The sequence below is a fragment of the Hyperolius riggenbachi genome, chromosome 4 (assembly GCF_040937935.1).
Source record: "Hyperolius riggenbachi isolate aHypRig1 chromosome 4, aHypRig1.pri, whole genome shotgun sequence".
Lineage (NCBI taxonomy): Eukaryota > Metazoa > Chordata > Amphibia > Anura > Hyperoliidae > Hyperolius > Hyperolius riggenbachi.
This window is the reverse complement of record NC_090649.1, coordinates 130857403-130877682: the sequence shown is the minus strand read 5'-3', so window position 1 is coordinate 130877682 and position 20280 is coordinate 130857403. Positions and strand designations below refer to the sequence as shown.

At 45.4% G+C, this 20280-nt stretch overlaps 2 protein-coding genes across 6 annotated transcripts in view; one reads left to right on the top strand and one right to left on the bottom strand.

Moving 5' to 3' along the window:
• Positions 1–7292, top strand: part of NGEF (neuronal guanine nucleotide exchange factor) — a 269544-nt gene extending 262252 nt beyond the window's left edge. For all 4 annotated transcript variants that reach the window (XM_068280688.1, XM_068280689.1, XM_068280690.1 and 1 more), the window contains one exon: positions 6995–7292. In XM_068280688.1, the coding sequence (XP_068136789.1) occupies positions 6995–7179 (185 nt within the window). In that variant the 3' untranslated portion in view covers positions 7180–7292. The remainder of the gene's footprint in view (positions 1–6994) is intronic.
• A 659-nt stretch (positions 7293–7951) lies between these two features.
• SNORC (secondary ossification center associated regulator of chondrocyte maturation) overlaps positions 7952–20280 on the bottom strand; it is a 66538-nt gene continuing 54209 nt past the window's right edge. For both annotated transcript variants that reach the window (XM_068279199.1, XM_068279198.1), the window contains exons 2-3: positions 15937–16107; positions 7952–9370 (exon numbers count right to left, since the gene is read on the bottom strand). In XM_068279199.1, coding sequence (XP_068135300.1) covers positions 9261–9370; positions 15937–16107 — 281 coding nt within the window. In that variant the 3' untranslated portion in view covers positions 7952–9260. The remainder of the gene's footprint in view (positions 9371–15936; positions 16108–20280) is intronic.

The window sequence follows — 20280 nt, the reverse complement described above, 5'->3', positions numbered from 1 at the left end:
ACAATGGACCAATGGGGAGCCCCGGCGGGAGCTTCAAAGATGCTTTGCCGGGGCTCCGATACACAGTAATTAAAGTGACTTATACACTGTAATTACACCCAACAGGACTTGCGGCGGTGTGTAAATTGGCAGGGGTGACGGCGCAGCTATGTGTGGGGGCTTTGTCAACGGCTTGACAGGGAGCTCTGGGGTCTCCTTTAAGATGATGCGGCGATGAGGATGTGCGTTAGCTTAGACCTGCAAAGAGCAGGTCTAAACACACTAATGCTCATGTCTGCTAAGCAGCATTGTTTCCCGGAGGCATGAAATGGGCAATTGGATAGCGTGTAAAGATGTTGCTGGGCAATTATATCGCCCAAGCGAGTTCTTTTCCGCCTGGGGGTGTTTTAAATGAAATAGGATAAGGTGATGCTCTTATTGCCTAAATTAAGAACTCACCAGCGCTAAGGTGAGTTCAGCAATAGGATATGACCCTCAGTCTTTAGTCGCCACTGCTATGGGTTGTTAAGCTACAGTGCAACCCATTTGTGTTGAGAAACTTAGGGAGCTAGAAATGACGGGAAGAATGCCCCACCTACCTACCCCAACCTCTATTCCCACTAGACACCACCCCACATGTAGAGGCATGATGCTAGCACTGATGTGGCAACATACACTTTTTTTAAATTACTACTTAATGATTAAAAACAACCAAATCCCAGCTGAGCAGCTAGTATGATAAAAAAAAACATGGTTGGTAGATGAAAATTAATGGTGAATCATTTGATATTTTGAAGCAATTTCTGCACAAAAATGTGGAAATGATCTTATTCATGTGCACAAAAAAATTGCAAACATGAACACAAAATGTTGCCTGTATATTCCTTAATGCGAGTGAATAAAGAGATAACATGAATTCAGAAAAAGCAAAAAAAAAAAAAAAAAAGGTAAGCTAAAGTAGGCAGTAGCTATGGTCAAAGACATGCAGGTAATTTGAGTTGATGCAAGATGATGCAAATTGTGCATGCAAATTTATGCAGTTTGAAAATTAACCAATCACACTTCTTGGTGGAATTTGACTAGTCCATTTTCAAGCTGCATAATTTTGCATACGGGATTTGCATAATGCTGCATCAACTTGGAATTATTTGTATCTCATTGACCTTCCCTAGTAAGCATTAAAAGCACTAGCCCATCAGGCCGACACAGGTTGTATAGAGACACAAATGAAGCATTTGCAGAGAAGCAATACACTATAAACTATAGTTTTTACAAAGTATTTTATTTTGTAAGTGGACCAGTTTACCAGAAAACTGTTCTATAGCACTGGATTCTGAGTCACAGGAAATGCAGGGAAGCAATATCCTGGGCACATTTCCTGCATCCCCCAGGCCTCCGTCACACCCATACCGACATGTCCTGCATGCAGCGACCCACACATAGTAAATGGCATCTCTATTTATTATTGTAGCTTCATGTGTAAACTTAGTAAAGCAGAAAGGGCCAACCTGTATGTAAATATAAATACCTTAAACAGTAGACTCAAAACTTGCACTCCAAGTACCGTAAATATTAAAATACAATTTATGCTAGTGATGTATTACATTAACGTTCTCTCAATGTACGCAAAGACATATTTATATCAGCTTCTGGTATCTCCCTGCACAGCAGGATGTAGGATGTAGTCCAGTATTATGAAGCAGTGATGTTCTACTGTGTTGCAATTTCTGATAAACACTGGAGATTTTTTCACAACTTGTCAAGTTGTCAATAAAATTTACTTTAAACCACTAGGAAGCAAGAAAATACTCAAAATAATTTTGCTAGTACTTTTTCACCTACTTTTTGGTACTCTTTCAATCTCAAAGTGCTGAAAATTATTTTAAACTTTTTTTTATTTTTTATGAAGTAAAAATTATCTCCTGGGAGAAAACTCAGGAGAAAAGTTAATCTCCTCTAAAAAATAACTTTTTAGCAGCTGGCAAAAAGTTGATTACAAAGCTGCAAAGTATTGTGAGTATTTTCTTGCTTGTTTGTGGCTAAAAGAGCATTTTATATCACCTAGGAGACAGCGAAGGAGAAAAAGTGAATTGCATGTGGGCCAGTGGCTCTTCTCTGTTCTGTCAGTAGACTCAGGGGAGGGTCAGTAACCTAATGGCATTGGTTCAGTTCTACATGAACGTTGAGAGGTCCATCACTGTCTACTGTAAACATCAGCTCTTTTTAATGTTTGGAATGAAAATCCTCAAGTGACATTAAATTAACTCATTTTTTTAAGCTTAGATCAGCACATAATGACATACAGAGTTCCTTTACATACCCTCCTCAATATTGAAACCACCAATAACAACAAAGTTCAATTAGCCAATGAGAAACCTCAAATAATAAAAGAAAACCTGATGGCAGACTCCACTAAGTAATGTAACTATGTAACTAAGCAACACCAATCAGTATCAGCACTACAGTGACCAATAGGAGATCTCCTAGCTAGATACTGACATCTGTTTTATTCCAGCACTGTTATCCGCTTTCTATGCAGTCACTTCAGTAATCTAATTTGTCTTCCACATGAAAATACTGAAATCTCTCAGATTACTGACCAATTTCAAGAGACCACAAATTACAGTCTGGCCTTTCCCTCAAGCAAAGCTTAAGGTCCTGTTGTGTGGTATGTAAAGTCAACTTGTCAGGAAAGAAATATGTTAAAGTGGAACACCGGCCACAACTTTTTTTTTTTAGACAGTGGTAAGGTTTAGAAGTACAATTGAGGATTGATGTATGCATCAGGAAATGGGTAATATCTGCTCACTCATGTTCTCACCAGGCAGGACCTATTGCACAGAGTTTCTAACCAAATACAAAAACCTCACTGATGTTGGAATACTTTCCCATATAAAAGTGTTCTGGTTACAGTCTATTCTCGCTTTGGTGAGATTTGGCCTCTCTTCCTGTTCCAACAGGAAGTGCAGGAACATCTCTCCAACCACAACCCAGACAATGAAACAACTTTTTTTTAAGCCCTTCCCACTCTATACCAGACTGGAAGTGTAACTTATAGCATACTGTATTATTGTACATGAAGTACTGAAGTACTCTGTACATGAGTTAGATAGTTCTGGCAGAATGAGTCACTTACTTGAGACATGCTTGCAAATAAGATGTGCAGGAAATACAGGGGAAAGCTCTTTTCTGCTGGATTACAAAGTCTAGAAACATAACCCTACTGATGCTCTGAATTTCAGTATTAAAAATGACCACCACTCCCCCCAACCCCCTTCCCCCCCCCCCCCCAATTTTTTTTTTTTTTTTTAATAATCCTGAAAGGGGAACTTCAGCCTAAACAAACATACTGTCATTAAGTTACATTAGTTATGTTAATTAGAATAGATAGGTAATATAATCTCTTACCCACCCTGTTTTAAAACAACAGGCAAATGTTTGTGATTCATGGGGCTGCCATCTTTGTCATGGGGGCAGCCATCTTTTTGGTTGAAAGGATGTGACCGGGAGCATGAGACACAGTTCCAACTGTCCTGTGTCCTGATTACCCCTCCTAGTTGCACACGCTAGGCTTCAAATGTCAAATTCAAAATGTAAAAAAAAAAAAAAATTGCACCAAAACCGCAGAACGAGAACAACAACATCAGAAATCCCATCATGCTTTACACAGCATTAGGGGAAAAATGCCCGGGCAGTTTTCTTCTGTGCAGCTAAAAATGAGGCTTGTATAAGAGAAACAAAGTTCTGATGCTGTGAAACTGTTAAAGAAACACCAGGCCTTTTCAGTGCTGCTGAGTAGATTTTTAGTCTGGAGGTTCACTTTAATTTGTCAAATCTGGAACGTAGTGATTATCGATGATCGATAAGATGCTAATTATTCTGGATTACATGCTAATTAAATTCAAATTGTACACAGCTTGTGATTGTACTAGTCAAAATCAACAGGAAATACATTTGATTGGCCCAAATTTGACATAACCCAGAATTATTCACTTCCCATTCACCATCTTTAGTAGTGCTGCAGCCCTTTAAGATTGTATTGGGGATGACTAATGATAACCATTAACAGTGCAACTCTTTGTGAAGGATTGTATCTTCAATCAGGTTATTCAGATTATTTTTTTTATGCTATAGATCGATTAAATATAGTCTAGCTGCAATCTTATCTATGGAAAAAACTGTCAGTTTTAATATTGGGAATAAACGATTAACCAGTTATTTGAGGTGGCCACTAACGATACAATTTGCCAAAGGATTGTTTACAACAATTCAATCAAGAGCGATTGGAAGTGATCGTATGGGACCAAAAATCTCCCAACCAATCCGATTGATGGGATCAATACAAAAATTGGGTTAATTTCAGTAATTAGATTGGATTGGTTAGACGATTGTTTGTGACCACTAATGGAAAAAAAATCATTTCCAATTGTTCATGCGAAGAGTCATTTGTAAATGATCATTCAGCAAATTTTACTGTTAGTAGCCACCATTAAGGAAATGATCAATAATGCATTCAGGGTTGATTGTACTGCATGAAAAGAGAGCTGCTGGTGAGCCCAATGTTAACAACCTGATTGATTCAGCAGTAATTGTACCATTAAGGGGTACCTTATTACTGATCATGCAGTAAGGTATCTGATACAGGCACAGTTATTCAGTGAAGGGAGCAGGGACTCTTGGGATGTCTTCCTGTAGATAATGAAGGCCTCCATACAGTAGTATTGTTCATTGTAGCAGATCCTACCTCTAGGATTCATACTGGGGCTACTCAGCCGGTTTTTGGGAAAAATCTGGACAATAAATCGTGTACATGAGTAATAGTGCACAAATTCTTCATGCAATTATTCTCATGCAGAGATAATCACTACCTGTAAACATACAATACATCCTGTGAGGCCAAATTAGCCAAAGTCATGGAGATAAATTATTAATTTAATACGTAATTCAGTCCTGTGAATGTGATTAATTACACAGGCCTCACTAGACTGCAGCATTACACATTCAAATAAGATTAATAGCAGGACTGACAATCTCCCATGTAACGCCTTTCATGTAAAGCTGATGGCTAGAAATTGCTTCTTATCTGCTTATCTGATAAAGGTCCCTATTGCTAGTAACGCTACTTTCACTATAACCGCTGCATTGTGCATCCAAGAAAATTGCATCCTTTATTGCTATGCCACTGCTTTTGACCACTGTTGCGATCCTGAGGTTGCGACCGCAGTGGAGCTGAAGCCAGAGGGGCCCCGAAGTGGTCTCCCTCAAACACAGTATTAGCTTTTTATTGGCCCTGTGCTGTTTATCATTCAAAGCATTTATAGAAGTGATTGTTATCATTATTAACAAGCTGTTCCCCATGCCCTTCTTGCACCTCCGACACTGTGCTTGTCCTTGGGGAATTGATATGGTGCACTAAAACCTGCCAAGGACAAGCACAGCGTCCGAGGTGCAAGAAGGCAGGTTTTAATGCGCCATATCAATTGTTATGCATAGAGTGCTTTGTACATTTGCATTGTACATTACCGCTATGTGATGCATACAGTGCAGCATTCAGTCCATAGAATTATGCTTGCACTGCGCGCATCATACAGCAATAGTATTGGTGGAAAACCTCGCACCGCAAACTCAACAGTGTGCAATTATATTTAAATGGCACTGTCATTGTGTTTCAATGCAGTTATATTGTTTGCAGCGACGCAACAGACAAAATGTGAAAGGAGCCAAAATACCCCATGAAAAAAATCTCCTGCATTCCTGCCCAATGTCAAGTAAGGGCTGGTTCGCACTGCAAGCGCTTTTCTAAGCATCAGTGATGTGAAAAGCTCTTGCTAATATACTTTTTAAACCCCATGTAATGCTTTGTGTGATTTAAAAAAAATAAAAAAAGAACAAGGCTACAGTACACCATTCTAATTGTGTGTTGTCCGGTGTTAGTCATGGAGAGAATCCGAAGACATAACAACAAAAGTTGTTCAGGTGATACCTTTAGGCTTCTTGCACACAGGGACGTTACAGGCACACGTTAGTGCAGCCTGTAACGCTCCACCAACGCACAGCAATGTAACACAAGTGGGCTGTTCACACTGCCCACGTTGCGTTACATTGTAACGCAGCAAAGTGCTGCATGCTGGGCGTTCTACGCGGCTAAGCCGCGTTAGACTGTTTGCACATGCTCAGTCATGTTGGGGAGGAGGGCAGAGCGGCCAGGCACATGGCTAATTAATATACACTGCACTCAGTGATGTGCAGTATTTACTTCCTGGAGCGGCCGCTCTGTGCGGCGATTGGCCGGGCGGGACCACGTGATGCCGCATGCGTCCAAGAGTACGCATCACGGACGCCAGAGTGAGCTGCACAATGCGGCTCACTCCGACGTCCACACCAGAGAGCACCAGGCGTTGCGTTTAGGGGGCGTTATAGGGCACATAACGTGCCCCTAACGCAACGTCCTGGGGTGTAACTAGCCTTAATGACTAACTGTACAAGCTTTCTCTACAAGCTTTCAAAACTTTTTCAGGCATGTTTGAACCATGGTTATAACCCAGTTCTTAAACATGCCTGAAGAAGAAACTAAAGTTTTGAAAGCTTGCAAAGAAATATTGTACAGTTAGTTATTAAAGCTGTCACCTAAACAGCTTTTGTAGCCTTACGGAAATATACAGAGATGTTCATTTATAAGCTTTGCTGCTTAACTACTGTATGTGTTTATAAACATTGGCTGGGGATGTACATATAATCTAAAAAAAATTGTGAATGGGGGAGGGGGGGAGAAGTTACTTGCGATGGAGATCTTGATTATGGTCAAATAATAATTCTTGGCCAATCAGCTTTCCATGGTTTTATGGCCAGGACCTGCAGGTCTCGTTGGGACCTGAATTTGCCATCTGGTCTGGCCTGTCTAAGGCCCATTTACGCATTACCCTCCTCTGAATATAAACTGAACAAACACAAACATAATCTTGGTACAATATCACTCTGAACTGCAGCACAAATGATGGATTCTCTCTTATTACAGGTTGGGTGTTTGGAGAACGCTTGCATGACCAGGAGAGGGGCTGGTTCCCCAGCACGGTGGCAGAAGAGATCATGAACAAGGACGTCAGGACACAGAACCTGAAGGAATGCTTTCGGGTGCACAAATCAGATGAAGGCAGCCAGAACAAAGACCGGCGGAAGATAGGCAGCAGGACGCGGCAGTGACCACCTGGCATTGGGATGGGGGCGGCATGCATGGGGGCCGGGTGGGGAGAAGAGCGGTGTGTCTGTGACGCAATGCAAATATTCTATATAAATATATGTATATTATCTACAAACATGTTGTCTTGATGTACCAACTCCCACACACTCACATCATATTGCCAACTATCATAGCAGAGATGCAGAAGACCTTACACATAAAATAATTCCACACTATATATAGGTATAAATACATTCACAGGGAAATTGTATATAGGTCTGTACTTGGCATATTAGCAATTAGTAATACAGGGGGTGGGTCACCACAATGTCCAGAGATGACTCTAGCTGTACTGAAGCTGTCTGAATGCGGTGTGCGCATCTGTTATATGATATCTGTTAGGGGGAGAAGCTGGCACATAAGTTCTATGGTTACCTTCAGCACATTAGGAAAGCTTATGATAATTGGGGATGGTCAATGAGTTGCATTCTGAGTTGATGCAGGAATATGCAAATTCTGTATGCAAATATAATAATGGGAAGTGTTCAAATATTGTAGTAATATTTTATGTTATTTGGTCAGGTCATACCCTTTTACATTACACTGCCCGACCCAACTGGCTTCTATGGTGTAATGAACATAGCGACATGGATATGGAAGCTGACTTCTTTATGAGGTACAGCCCACTGTATTTTGTGAATAGACAGTATTGAAGACATAATCAGCATAACAGCCAGCTGAAATATATATATATATATATATATATATATATATATATATATACGCATATCCCATGCCTAAAGTCAGGGCAAGTTAATAGTTTCACTGACCAGGAGCAAGAGGATCAGCATGACTGACAAGCAAGAAGCATTTTTTTTTTTTATTTAAAGGACACATCCCAGGTAAAAAAAAATCTACTTACCTGGGACTTCCTCCAGCCCCTGTCAGCCAATATGTCCCTGCTCGCGGTCACGCTGACGTCATCTGGCAGTTTCTGGTGCCTGCGCAGTACACTCCAGACCACATAAGCGTGACAGAGAGCGCACTCGTGCAGGCACAGGCAACTTCGGCATCTGCACTGGAGGGGACCCTGGGCCACTAGCTGGAAGTGGAGCTTCGGCGAGGGACAAATAGACTGCCAGGGGCGTGAGGAAGACCCATTTAAGTACATTTTTTTTAAGTTGCTCGGACCTTCCCTTTAACATTAATAAATATGGCACTTCTATATTCCTCTTTAATTTTGCTCATGTAGCCCCGCTGGTCTTGTACAGGTTGGAGCTTCCTTTAGATCTCATGTGTCTAAGTGGCTAACAAACAACCAAGGGATGTAGATCGTTGTCTTTGTGGTCATCTGAGGCAAAGTGAACCTGAGGTGAGAGTTACCGTAAATGGAGGCTGCCATATTTATTTCCTTTTAAACAATACTAGTTTACTGCAGCCAAATAAGCCTGGCAGCCTGCTGATCTGTCTGAATCACACCAGAAACAAGCATGCCGCTAATCTTGTCAGATCTGACAATAATGTCAGAAACACCTGATCTGCTGCATGCTTGTTCAGGGTCTATGTCTGAAAGTATTAGAGGCAGAGGGTCAGCAGGATAGCCAGGCAACTGGTATTGCTTAAAAGGAAATAAATGTCGGCCTCCCTATCCCTCCCACTTCAGGTGTGCAACAAATTACTATTCTCCAACCAATCTTTAGTTTACTTTAGGATACTGAAGCCTACAGGATTTGATTAAATGTGTTGCACTGCTTGGTGGTGGGGAAGATGGGCAGATTCAGCAAGACTACTAGGCTGTGAGTAGAGATCTACCCTGCTAAGGCCATCCATAGACTCTAGTAATATTATCTTTGGTTGTTTCCAACATAGGCACTTTTTTATTCTATTACATCTAAAGCATGATGAATTTATACACCATGTTAAATGGCCCATGGCTACAATATTTGGGTTCAGTGAAGCCAGCACACAGATTCCTTAGAGCATCAAGCCGCTTCTTGGAGATCACTGGGCCTAGTTGTGATTGAATTGCTTGTCTTGTTTCTTACACTTGCAGCTTGACCATGGAGAGTGGATGTTTTTTTTTTTTTTTTCTTTTTTTATAGGTTTAAGCAGCAGAGAATTTTCTGAGTGTGATAACGATCAGAGCGATGAGGACAGAAGTGCCAAGCAAGGCAGCCAGAACGATTGCGGCAACAGCTCCGGGTCCCAGAGAACCTGCAGAAGAGATCACAAAACACCCTGAGTTCTGCCCAACTTATGTCACAGTCTTCACTTATAGATTTTTTTAAATAAGGGTTTAGGTATATAATTGTACATTTATCTTTGTTGGGTGTTTTTCTGAAAGGTGAGTGATGCCTGGCATGGAACACAAGCAAAACAAGCAGCATTTGAGAAGTGGGAGTGAGTAAAACCAACCACTTATTGCTTTGGTCCATCAATCTGATGTGAACCTATCAAACATAATTCACAACATGTCCAATATTTTACTGATTAATACTACGATTCTGTGCATTAAAGATCGAAAATTGATCCATCGTTATCGACTGGGATCTGATCGGACATGTTGGAAATTATCGGTTCAACTCCTTGATCTGACGACTATTTTGGCTAAATGGTATTGTAATTGCATGATGTAGCATGAGTGCCAAACTCAATCACATAGACTGTTTTTTAGATTTTCGCCCCTAACTGTTTAAATCTCAATTTGGCCCACAACTATGAAGATTGGTTTTTCAACCAGAAATACTAACAAACTGTTTGTCCAATGTCACTGATGCACCCCTGTGTATGGGAAGGCAGTGTGCTGTGACCAGTGTACTCCTCTGGATGGGAAGGCAGTGTGCTGTCACTGGGGTGCCCCTCTGGATGGGAAGGCACACTGCCTTCCCATCCAGAAGAGCACACTGGTGAAAGCACACTGCCTTCCCATCCAGAGGGGCACCCCAGTGTCAGCACACTGCCTTCCCATCCAGACACTGGGGTGCCCCTCTGGATGGGAAGGCAGTGTGCTTTCACCAGTGTGCTCTTCTGGATGGGAAGGCAGTGTGCCTTCCCATCCAGAGGGGCACCCCAGTGACAGCACACTGCCTTCCCATCCAGAGGAGTACACTGGTCACAGCACACTGTCCAATGTCACTGATGCACCCCTGTGTATGGGAAGGCAGTGTGCTGTGACCAGTGTACTCCTCTGGATGGGAAGGCAGTGTGCTGTCACTGGGGTGCCCCTCTGGATGGGAAGGCACACTGCTTTCACCAGTGTGCTCTTCTGGATGGGAAGGCAGTGTGCTGTCACCAGTGTAATCCCCTGGATGGGAAGGCAGCGTGCTCCTCTGGATGGGAAGCTAGCGTGCCCCTCTGGTGACAGCATGCTACCTTCCCATCCAGAGGGGCACGCTAGCTTCCCATCCAGAGGAGCACGCTGCCTTCCCATCCAGGGGATTACACTGGTGACAGCACACTGCCTTCCCATCCAGAAGAGCACACTGGTGAAAGCAGTGTGCCTTCCCATCCAGAGGGGCACCCCAGTGACAGCACACTGCCTTCCCATCCAGAGGAGTACACTGGTCACAGCACACTGCCTTCCCATACACAGGGGTGCATCAGTGACATTGGACAGTGTGCTGTGACCAGTGTACTCCTCTGGATGGGAAGGCAGTGTGCTGTCACTGGGGTGCCCCTCTGGATGGGAAGGCACACTGCCTTCCCATCCAGAAGAGCACACTGGTGAAAGCACACTGCCTTCCCATCCAGAGGGGCACCCCAGTGTCTGGATGGGAAGGCAGTGTGCTGACACTGGGGTGCCCCTCTGGATGGGAAGGCAGTGTGCTTTCACCAGTGTGCTCTTCTGGATGGGAAGGCAGTGTGCCTTCCCATCCAGAGGGGCACCCCAGTGACAGCACACTGCCTTCCCATCCAGAGGAGTACACTGGTCACAGCACACTGCCTTCCCATACACAGGGGTGCATCAGTGTACTCCTCTGGATGGGAAGGCAGTGTGCTGTCACTGGGGTGCCCCTCTGGATGGGAAGGCACACTGCTTTCACCAGTGTGCTCTTCTGGATGGGAAGGCAGTGTGCTGTCACCAGTGTAATCCCCTGGATGGGAAGGCAGCGTGCTCCTCTGGATGGGAAGCTAGCGTGCCCCTCTGGATGGGAAGGTAGCATGCTGTCACCAGAGGAGCACGCTACCTTCATATCCAGAAGAGCACGCTGCCTTCCCATCCAGAGGAGTACACTGGTGACAGCACACTGCCTTCCCATCCAGAAGAGCACACTGGTGAAAGCAGTCACCAGTGTAATCCCCTGGATGGGAAGGCAGCGTGCTCCTCTGGATGGGAAGCTAGCGTGCCCCTCTGGATGGGAAGGTAGCATGCTGTCACCAGAGGAGCACGCTACCTTCATATCCAGAAGAGCACGCTGCCTTCCCATCCAGAGGAGTACACTGGTGACAGCACACTGCCTACCCATACACGGGTGCATCAGCGACATTGAACAGTCACCAGTGTACTCCTCTGGATGGGAAGGCAGTGTGCTGGCACTGGGGTGCCCCTCTGGATGGGAAGGCAGTGTGCTTTCACCAGTGTGCTCTTCTGGATGGGAAGGCACACTGCCTTCCCATCCAGAGGGGCACCCCAGTGCCAGCACACTGCCTTCCCATCCACACTGGTGAAAGCACACTGCCTTCCCATCCAGAGGGGCACCCCAGTGCCAGCACACTGCCTTCCCATCCAGAGGAGTACACTGGTGACTGTTCAATGTCGCTGATGCACCCGTGTATGGGTAGGCAGTGTGCTGTCACCAGTGTACTCCTCTGGATGGGAAGGCAGCGTGCTCTTCTGGATATGAAGGTAGCGTGCTCCTCTGGTGACAGCATGCTACCTTCCCATCCAGAGGGGCACGCTAGCTTCCCATCCAGAGGAGCACGCTGCCTTCCCATCCAGGGGATTACACTGGTGACAGCACACTGCCTTCCCATCCAGAAGAGCACACTGGTGAAAGCAGTGTGCCTTCCCATCCAGAGGGGCACCCCAGTGACAGCACACTGCCTTCCCATCCAGAGGAGTACACTGATGCACCCCTGTGTATGGGAAGGCAGTGTGCTGTGACCAGTGTACTCCTCTGGATGGGAAGGCAGTGTGCTGTCACTGGGGTGCCCCTCTGGATGGGAAGGCACACTGCCTTCCCATCCAGAAGAGCACACTGGTGAAAGCAGTGTGCCTTCCCATCCAGAGGGGCACCCCAGTGACAGCACACTGCCTTCCCATCCAGAGGAGTACACTGGTCACAGCACACTGCCTTCCCATACACAGGGGTGCATCAGTGTACTCCTCTGGATGGGAAGGCAGTGTGCTGTCACTGGGGTGCCCCTCTGGATGGGAAGGCACACTGCTTTCACCAGTGTGCTCTTCTGGATGGGAAGGCAGTGTGCTGTCACCAGTGTAATCCCCTGGATGGGAAGGCAGCGTGCTCCTCTGGATGGGAAGCTAGCGTGCCCCTCTGGATGGGAAGGTAGCATGCTGTCACCAGAGGAGCACGCTACCTTCATATCCAGAAGAGCACGCTGCCTTCCCATCCAGAGGAGTACACTGGTGACAGCACACTGCCTACCCATACACGGGTGCATCAGCGACATTGAACAGTCACCAGTGTACTCCTCTGGATGGGAAGGCAGTGTGCTGGCACTGGGGTGCCCCTCTGCCTTCCCATCCAGAAGAGCACACTGGTGAAAGCAGTGTGCCTTCCCATCCAGAGGGGCACCCCAGTGCCAGCACACTGCCTTCCCATCCAGAGGAGTACACTGGTGACTGTTCAATGTCGCTGATGCACCCGTGTATGGGTAGGCAGTGTGCTGTCACCAGTGTACTCCTCTGGATGGGAAGGCAGCGTGCTCTTCTGGATATGAAGGTAGCGTGCTCCTCTGGTGACAGCACGCTACCTTCCCATCCAGAGGGGCACGCTAGCTTCCCATCCAGAGGAGCACGCTGCCTTCCCATCCAGGGGAGTACACTGGTGACAGCACACTGCCTTCCCATCCAACTCCTCTGGATGGGAAGGCAGCGTGCTCCTCTGGTGACAGCACGCTACCTTCCATCCAGAGGGGCATGCTGCCTTCCCATCCAGAGGAGCACGCTGCCTTCCCATCCAGAGGAGCACGCTGCCTTCCCATCCAGAGGAGTTGGATGGGAAGGCAGTGTGCTGTCACCAGTGTACTCCCCTGGATGGGAAGGCAGCGTGCTCTTCTGGATAGGAAGGCAGCGTGCTCCTCTGGATGGGAAGGCAGCGTGCTGTCACCAGAGGAGCACGCTACCTTCCTATCCAGAAGAGCACGCTGCCTTCCCATCCAGAGAAGGTAGCGTGCTCCTCTGGTGACAGCACGCTACCTTCCCATCCAGAGGAGCACGCTACCTTCCTATCCAGAAGAGCACGCTGCCTTCCCATCCAGAGGAGTACACTGGTGACAGCACACTGCCGTCCCATCCAACTCCTCTGGATGGTAAGGCAGCGTGCTCTTCTGGATGGGAAGGTAGCGTGCTCCTCTGGTGACAGCACGCTGCCTTCCCATCCAGAGGAGCACGCTGCCTTCTCATTCAGAGGAGTTGGATGGGAAGGCAGTGTGCTGTCACCAGTGTACTCCTCTGGATGGGAAGGTAGCGTACTCCTCTGGATGGGACGGTAGCGTGCTCCTCTGGATGGGAAGGTAGCGTGCTCCTCTGGATGGGAAGGTAGCGTGCTCCTCTGGATGGGAAGGTAGCGTGCTCCTCTGGATGGGAAGGTAGCGTGCTCCTCTGGATGGGAAGGTAGCGTGCTCTTCTGGATGGGAAGGTAGCGTGCTCTTCTGGATGGGAAGGTAGCGTGCTCTTCTGGATGGGAAGGTAGCGTGCTCTTCTGGATGGGAAGGTAGCGTGCTCTTCTGGATGGGAAGGTAGCGTGCTCTTCTGGATGGGAAGGTAGCGTGCTCTTCTGGATGGGAAGGTAGCGTGCTCTTCTGGATGGGAAGGTAGCGTGCTCCTCTGGTTGGGAAGGTAGCGTGCTCCTCTGGATGGGAAGGTAGCGTGCTCCTCTGGATGGGAAGGTAGCGTGCTCCTCTGGTGACAGCACGCTACCTTCCCATCCAGAGGAGCACACTGCCTTCCCATCCAGAGGAGCACGCTACCTTCCCATCCAGAGGAGCACGCTACCTTCCCATCCAGAGGAGCACGCTACCTTCCCATCCAGAGGAGCACGCTAACTTCCCATCCAGAGGAGTACGCTACCTTCCCATCCAGAGGAGTACACTGGTGACAGCACACTGCCTTCCCATCCAACTCCTCTGGATGGGAAGGCAGCGTGCTCCTCTGGATGGGAAGGTAGCGTGCTCCTCTGGATGGGAAGGTAGCGTGCTCCTCTGGATGGGAAGGTAGCGTGCTCCTCTGGATGGGAAGGTAGCGTGCTGTCACCAGAAGAGCACGCTACCTTCCCATCCAGAGGAGCACACTGGTGACGGCACACTGCCTTCCCATCCAGTGTGCTGTCACTGGGGTGCTCCTCTGGATGGGAAGGCAGTGTGCTTTCACTGGTATGCCCTCTGAATCACACCAGAAACAAGCATGCAGCTAATCTTGTCAGATCTGACAGACACTACCGCAGCCAAATAGGCCTTACAAAGTTGGCCCTCATAAGGGACAACTGTGGCAAGAGGGCTATGGAGGCCACCATATGTATTTTCTTTTAAACAATACAAGTTGCCTGGTTGTCCTCCTGATCTTTGGTCTCTAATACGTTTAGCCATAGACCCTGAACAAGCATGCAGCAGCTCAGGTCCTCTGACTCAGCTGACTGGAATAGCCATATGCTTGTTTCAGGGTTTTGACTCAGAAACTACTTATGCCAGATGATGTAAGCAATGCCAGTTGCCTGGCAGCCCTGTTAAAGGAAATTAAAGTTGGAAGTGTTCAAAGGGAACCCATGGATACTGCCATATTTCTCTTGTGGTTCTCACTAGATGCATGGCCATATGAAGGGAGGAGCACTTTGTAAAAGGATCATACGGGAAGGACCAGTTGCCATTAAATATCTGTGGGGGGCTGTAAGGTGCATTCACTTCATATTATGCACATTACATTGAGCAATAATACCGCATGTGAACTCACTGCCGGGCCAATACAATTGCATGGGTAGTGAGGTGTGTTGTGCAATAAAATCGCACATGAACAAACGTGCTTAGTGTGAATGCGTCCATAGTTGTGGTGAAGGGTGCTATTTGCAAGATGAAGATAAAAAAAACTGAATATTTGCCTTTATATCATGAAAAAAATATCCCCTGACCCCTAATGGGTCCTTTTGATTTTCCAGTATCTTAGAGGTAAGAACTTTTCTTAATGCCCATTTTTCAGATGTATGCCTCCAGAACAGTATGCTAAAATAAGAAATAAAGGGCAGTTAAATGGTTACTGCGTCCGAAAGTGGACCTGTCTGTTGCACACAGAAACCATCACTTGCTGCTATTGGAGTATTTAACTCGTTACAACACACCACTGTGAACGAGGCCTAATACTCATTCCTCGTTCACAGTGGTGTGTTGTAATGAGTTGCAGTATAGGAACACATTACATATACGCATTACTGCTAAACACACCTGGTACAGTGAAGTATACTTTTCATTGACTGCATGCAACATAACGCAGCCATAATGTGCGCTACTACTGGTTTTGTTCGGTTGCATTACTTTCCCTACAGGACTGTATTGACCCACTGTGAACCTAGCCTTACACATATTGTATGGAACTGAAAAAGCCCATGTACCATCACTATTGCTGAGAGGATCCTCAAATGTGGGATCTGGCTCAGAAGCATCAGGTGGAACCCCGGTGACATCAGAGAAGCGGATAGATGGTGTGGTTTCTACAGGTTCTGCTCCTGAAGGAAGTTCTGGAGGGTCTTGCCAGCTGGTAGGTGCTGCTGCTTGAGGATAACCTAGTGGAGCAAATAGAAACATCTTGGGGTCATTTCACACTTCATACAGCTGGATTTCACAACAGGCACAACACTGTAATGCGCTTTTTCCAGGGAAGGTGATCACAAGCAAGAGCTCCAAATCAATGCCATAAGAAAATAGCTGATTTTCTTGTTGGCTATTATTTACATAAAGAATCATAAGTTGTATAACGTTTTGCTGCCATTGTTGTAGTTTGTGTGGAGTGGCGAGGAGTTAGATTGCCAATCGGGTTACCAAAACCTATGATGGTCATTTTTCACAAGTTTATTGGTAGCTGTGATATGCTAACTTCTTGTGCACTCATGAGATACTGTATCTTCCTAAGAGTTGTATTTGCTAAACAGAATTTCCAGTGGTGTAGACAGGAATGTATTGCACAAGTCTGTAAAATTTGTGGCCATATGATCTCTAGAGAAGAGCAGATTTTAGCTCTGGTATCCTTTCCCGTTTTTTCAATAATTTAAAACACAAGCAGGCATGTATAGGAAGCCTCGCGGCCACTGCTCCCCTGTTCATATTCCTGACTGCGTTATGCGTATGCGTAGATCGCTCCTGGCCACGGGCGTATGATCAAAGATGTGTGCAGCCAGACCGGGGTCAGCGAGTTTGTGCACTATAGTATTGCCCGACATTAAATGCCCCCTGCAGCTACTTCAAAGAGAATGGAGCAGGGCTGAGGAGAACAGGGGAGCGGTGGGCATGAGAACAACTTCCTATACATGCCTGCACTCCCTGTTTTTACAATAGGTTTCAGCCCTGGTATCCTTTAAGGTTTAGTTCACACTGCTTTGTAAAATCACAATGGCAAAGAGCTTTGCAATTTTTGAAGGAATGTATGTTTGAGCAATTCAGCTTGAATGGTGCTGCAAGTAGCATTTGTTTTTGCACATTAATTTACTAAAGTTGGCCATACACTCATTAGTTCCTAAACACATCAGATAGATTAGCAGCAGATTTCTGAACATTTTTTACTAGGAACAGATTTCCAATAGATTTCAATTAGGGCCAATGCAAAATGATAAGCAATCTCAACAGATCGACCTACATTTTCCAGCCTGCGAGAGCGATTCAAATCGGCTGCAAATCGTTGACCAATCGACCGATTTGCGATCGATCGGCCAAAAATCGGCTGAGTGTATAGGCCCCTTACCACACAACACCCTCATTGGATCACCTTGCTGATCCCCAAGCTCATCCCAATTGCAACATTTAGGGCTGGTTCACAGTGAGGGTACCTTCTTAGTGCTAAATAATGGCATGTTATTAATAACATGCCATTATTTAGCACTGAGTTTGCCAAGAGGCATGTGGGTGACTCTCCATGTGTAGGGAGGAAAGTGCTCTGGTCAGGTGAGGCTAAACCAGAACCTTTTGGCCACCAAGGATAAATGTGATGTATTGGGTTTGCACCAGATATAACATCACCCCAAGAACACCATTGCCACAGTGAAACAGTGGTGGCAGCATCATGTTGTGGGGACTGTGAAACTACCACCATATCTTTCCCTCAACTTGGAGCAAATACAGGGATATTTCTGAGCAAAAACTGTGTCAGTCTTCGAGTGATTTGAGACTAGGAGGGAGGTTCACCTTCTAGCAGGGCAATGACCCGAAGCATACTGCTAAAGCAACACTCAAATGGTTGACTAGGAAATTTCAACACATTATAATGTTTCCCTTTAAGAGTTTGACCTCAGATTCGCTATCTGGCTGAGTTCCGGACTTGAAGATTGCTGTTGACAACCAAAAACCTTCCAAAGCGAACCATCCAACGTGAAGGAGCAGGAGCAGTTTCACCTTCAGGAATAGGCAAAAATCCCAGTGGCAAGCTCATAGACAGGCTTGCTCAAATCCGAATTCAGGAGATACCCGGATAATTGGAGCCGCACAGCTTTACTGGGAGACATCTGGATACAAGCGCCGCATTCGCCGGTCACATGACTACAAACACTTCCTCCTTCAACCCGGAAGGAGGAAGTGTTTGTAGTTACGTGACCGGTGCTTGGAGCGCATCGTGGGAGGCGACGCGTATGAACAGAAGAAGACGTCATACAGGTAAGATTGAAAAAAAACCCACACAGCTTTACTGGGAGATATCCGGATAGAACTATCCTGGTATCTCCCAAATTCGGATTTGAGCAAGCCTGCTGATAGTAATTTGTCAAAAAAAAAAGGTGGCTCCACAAAGTCTCTAACTTTGGGGGTGGAAAGGATGAATAGTTAATAACTAAATAACTTCAGAGTAAATTGTACATTTTGGTGCTTGCTTCACAAAGTGATACCTCCAGATACAAGAAGTTTTTAACTAGTTTGGACGTAAAGATTTGATACTCGCGTCTAGCACTAAAAGCCATTGCTCTGATTGTGCGCCCCCATCGCTCATGCACTCTATATGAATGATTATTGCAGTCATTCACTATTGAAATTCTTTTTTTTTCTTTCCTCCTAACTTTATTTTTTAATGTCCAAGGCCTTTTTTAAGGGACTGTGAGCCAAGGTATGAACATCTTTACATTTCATTAAAAGATTTGTGCCCGATAGCACACACAGGTTTGTGTATAAAAAAAAGCAAAATGAGGAAAGGTTCTGCTAAACAAATACATCAGATTAATAGAACTGGTGCTTAGTTGCTAAAATGCCATTACAAACACATATTTGGAAAATCCTGCACTTAAATGTTCGAAGCTGCTGATGCCTCCGGAAGTCCTGCGGAAGATTTTAGTGCATAAACCTATTCAACCATACCCAACCTCAGCTGCAAAAAGAAACATCAAACAAGTTGAAACAGTTGCAAGAAGACTGTTAGCTCACAAAACTATAGTCTACTGTTGTGTGTATGCAAATTTTCACCTTTAGTCTTTGGAAAATGAAAGATCACAGACCTTAGTCTGATGTGTGTATGCACCCTTAGTGCCATGCAACTCTTCGTGGTCCAGATGAATGGAAAGGTGGATGGTTAATAGCCAACATATGCCAACAAGGCTGCAACTAATGTCAGCAAGGAGGTAGTGGAGTAATGTTTTGGGCTGGAATCATGGGAATAGAGCGGTTTGACCTCAAACTCCACATACTTTTCAACCTGACCATTTTCACATCTTCAGGGACCAGTGGCTGCTATTGGTATAAAAGGAAACGATCACCTTATCACCTGCGTCATTGGGTCCACTTCTAGGTTGGGTAGGATGGAGGCCACACCACGAGTTTGGCCAAACTAAATATTTTGAATTAAAAAAAAATGTTTGTAGGTGTCAGAGAGGTGCAACCAAAGATAAATGTTCATAGGCTTGAAGGAGTGTTTCAGTGCATGCTTTTCACCCTTCATATGTATAACCCTAGTTATGAAAAGAGAACATAGGACCCCTTATTTGATTGTAGCTTCTTGCATCCATTGTACTTGTGAGTTTTCTTTTGATAGTTTCTGCTTGAATTTCTTTGCAGGATCTCTCAAACAGAGAACATTTGGAGCAACCTCAAGTTAAAGATCTATGGATGCCTCCCACTCATAATGATAGAATAGCCTCACAGAGCTGCTAATTTAGAAAATGTATTTTTTAATTTGGGTCCACTTTATAGATTTTATTTTTGAAATCTAAGAATTAAATAACATGCAGCTGAAAAAAAGGCTGCTGACAAATATGAAAGGAAGGGAGGGGTTCCTCCAATAAATGTAAAATATTTTATATTGCCAGGACAGAGTCCGGCAGACTGGTGGAGTGGGTGGTGTTTGGCAAAGGAGGGAGATGCTGCTTGCTTGGCAGTTGAAAAGGTCCAATCAAGGTTCCAAACCCTATACTGGCAGAACTCTACCCATAACAGAAGGCCTCCAATGCTTAGCGCGATACTGGCAAAACAGTATCACACTTTACTGATTATGATTTAGTTCTCTTCTGAAGTGGAGAAATGATTGAATGGGATCACAGCACACTAGAGACACAGCAGGTTGCCCCAGGCACTCATAATACAGTATCATCTCATTATCAGTCAAAACGATACAACACTCACCACACTAAAACATCTAATTGTCCAGTTTGGCTTAAATGGCAAGATCTACCAGACGCGCTACTGCATCTAACCTAAGCCTTGGAGGAGAACTTTTTGATCTCAAGGTGCGTACACACATGCGACTATAGTCGTTTGTAACGATCGTTCCC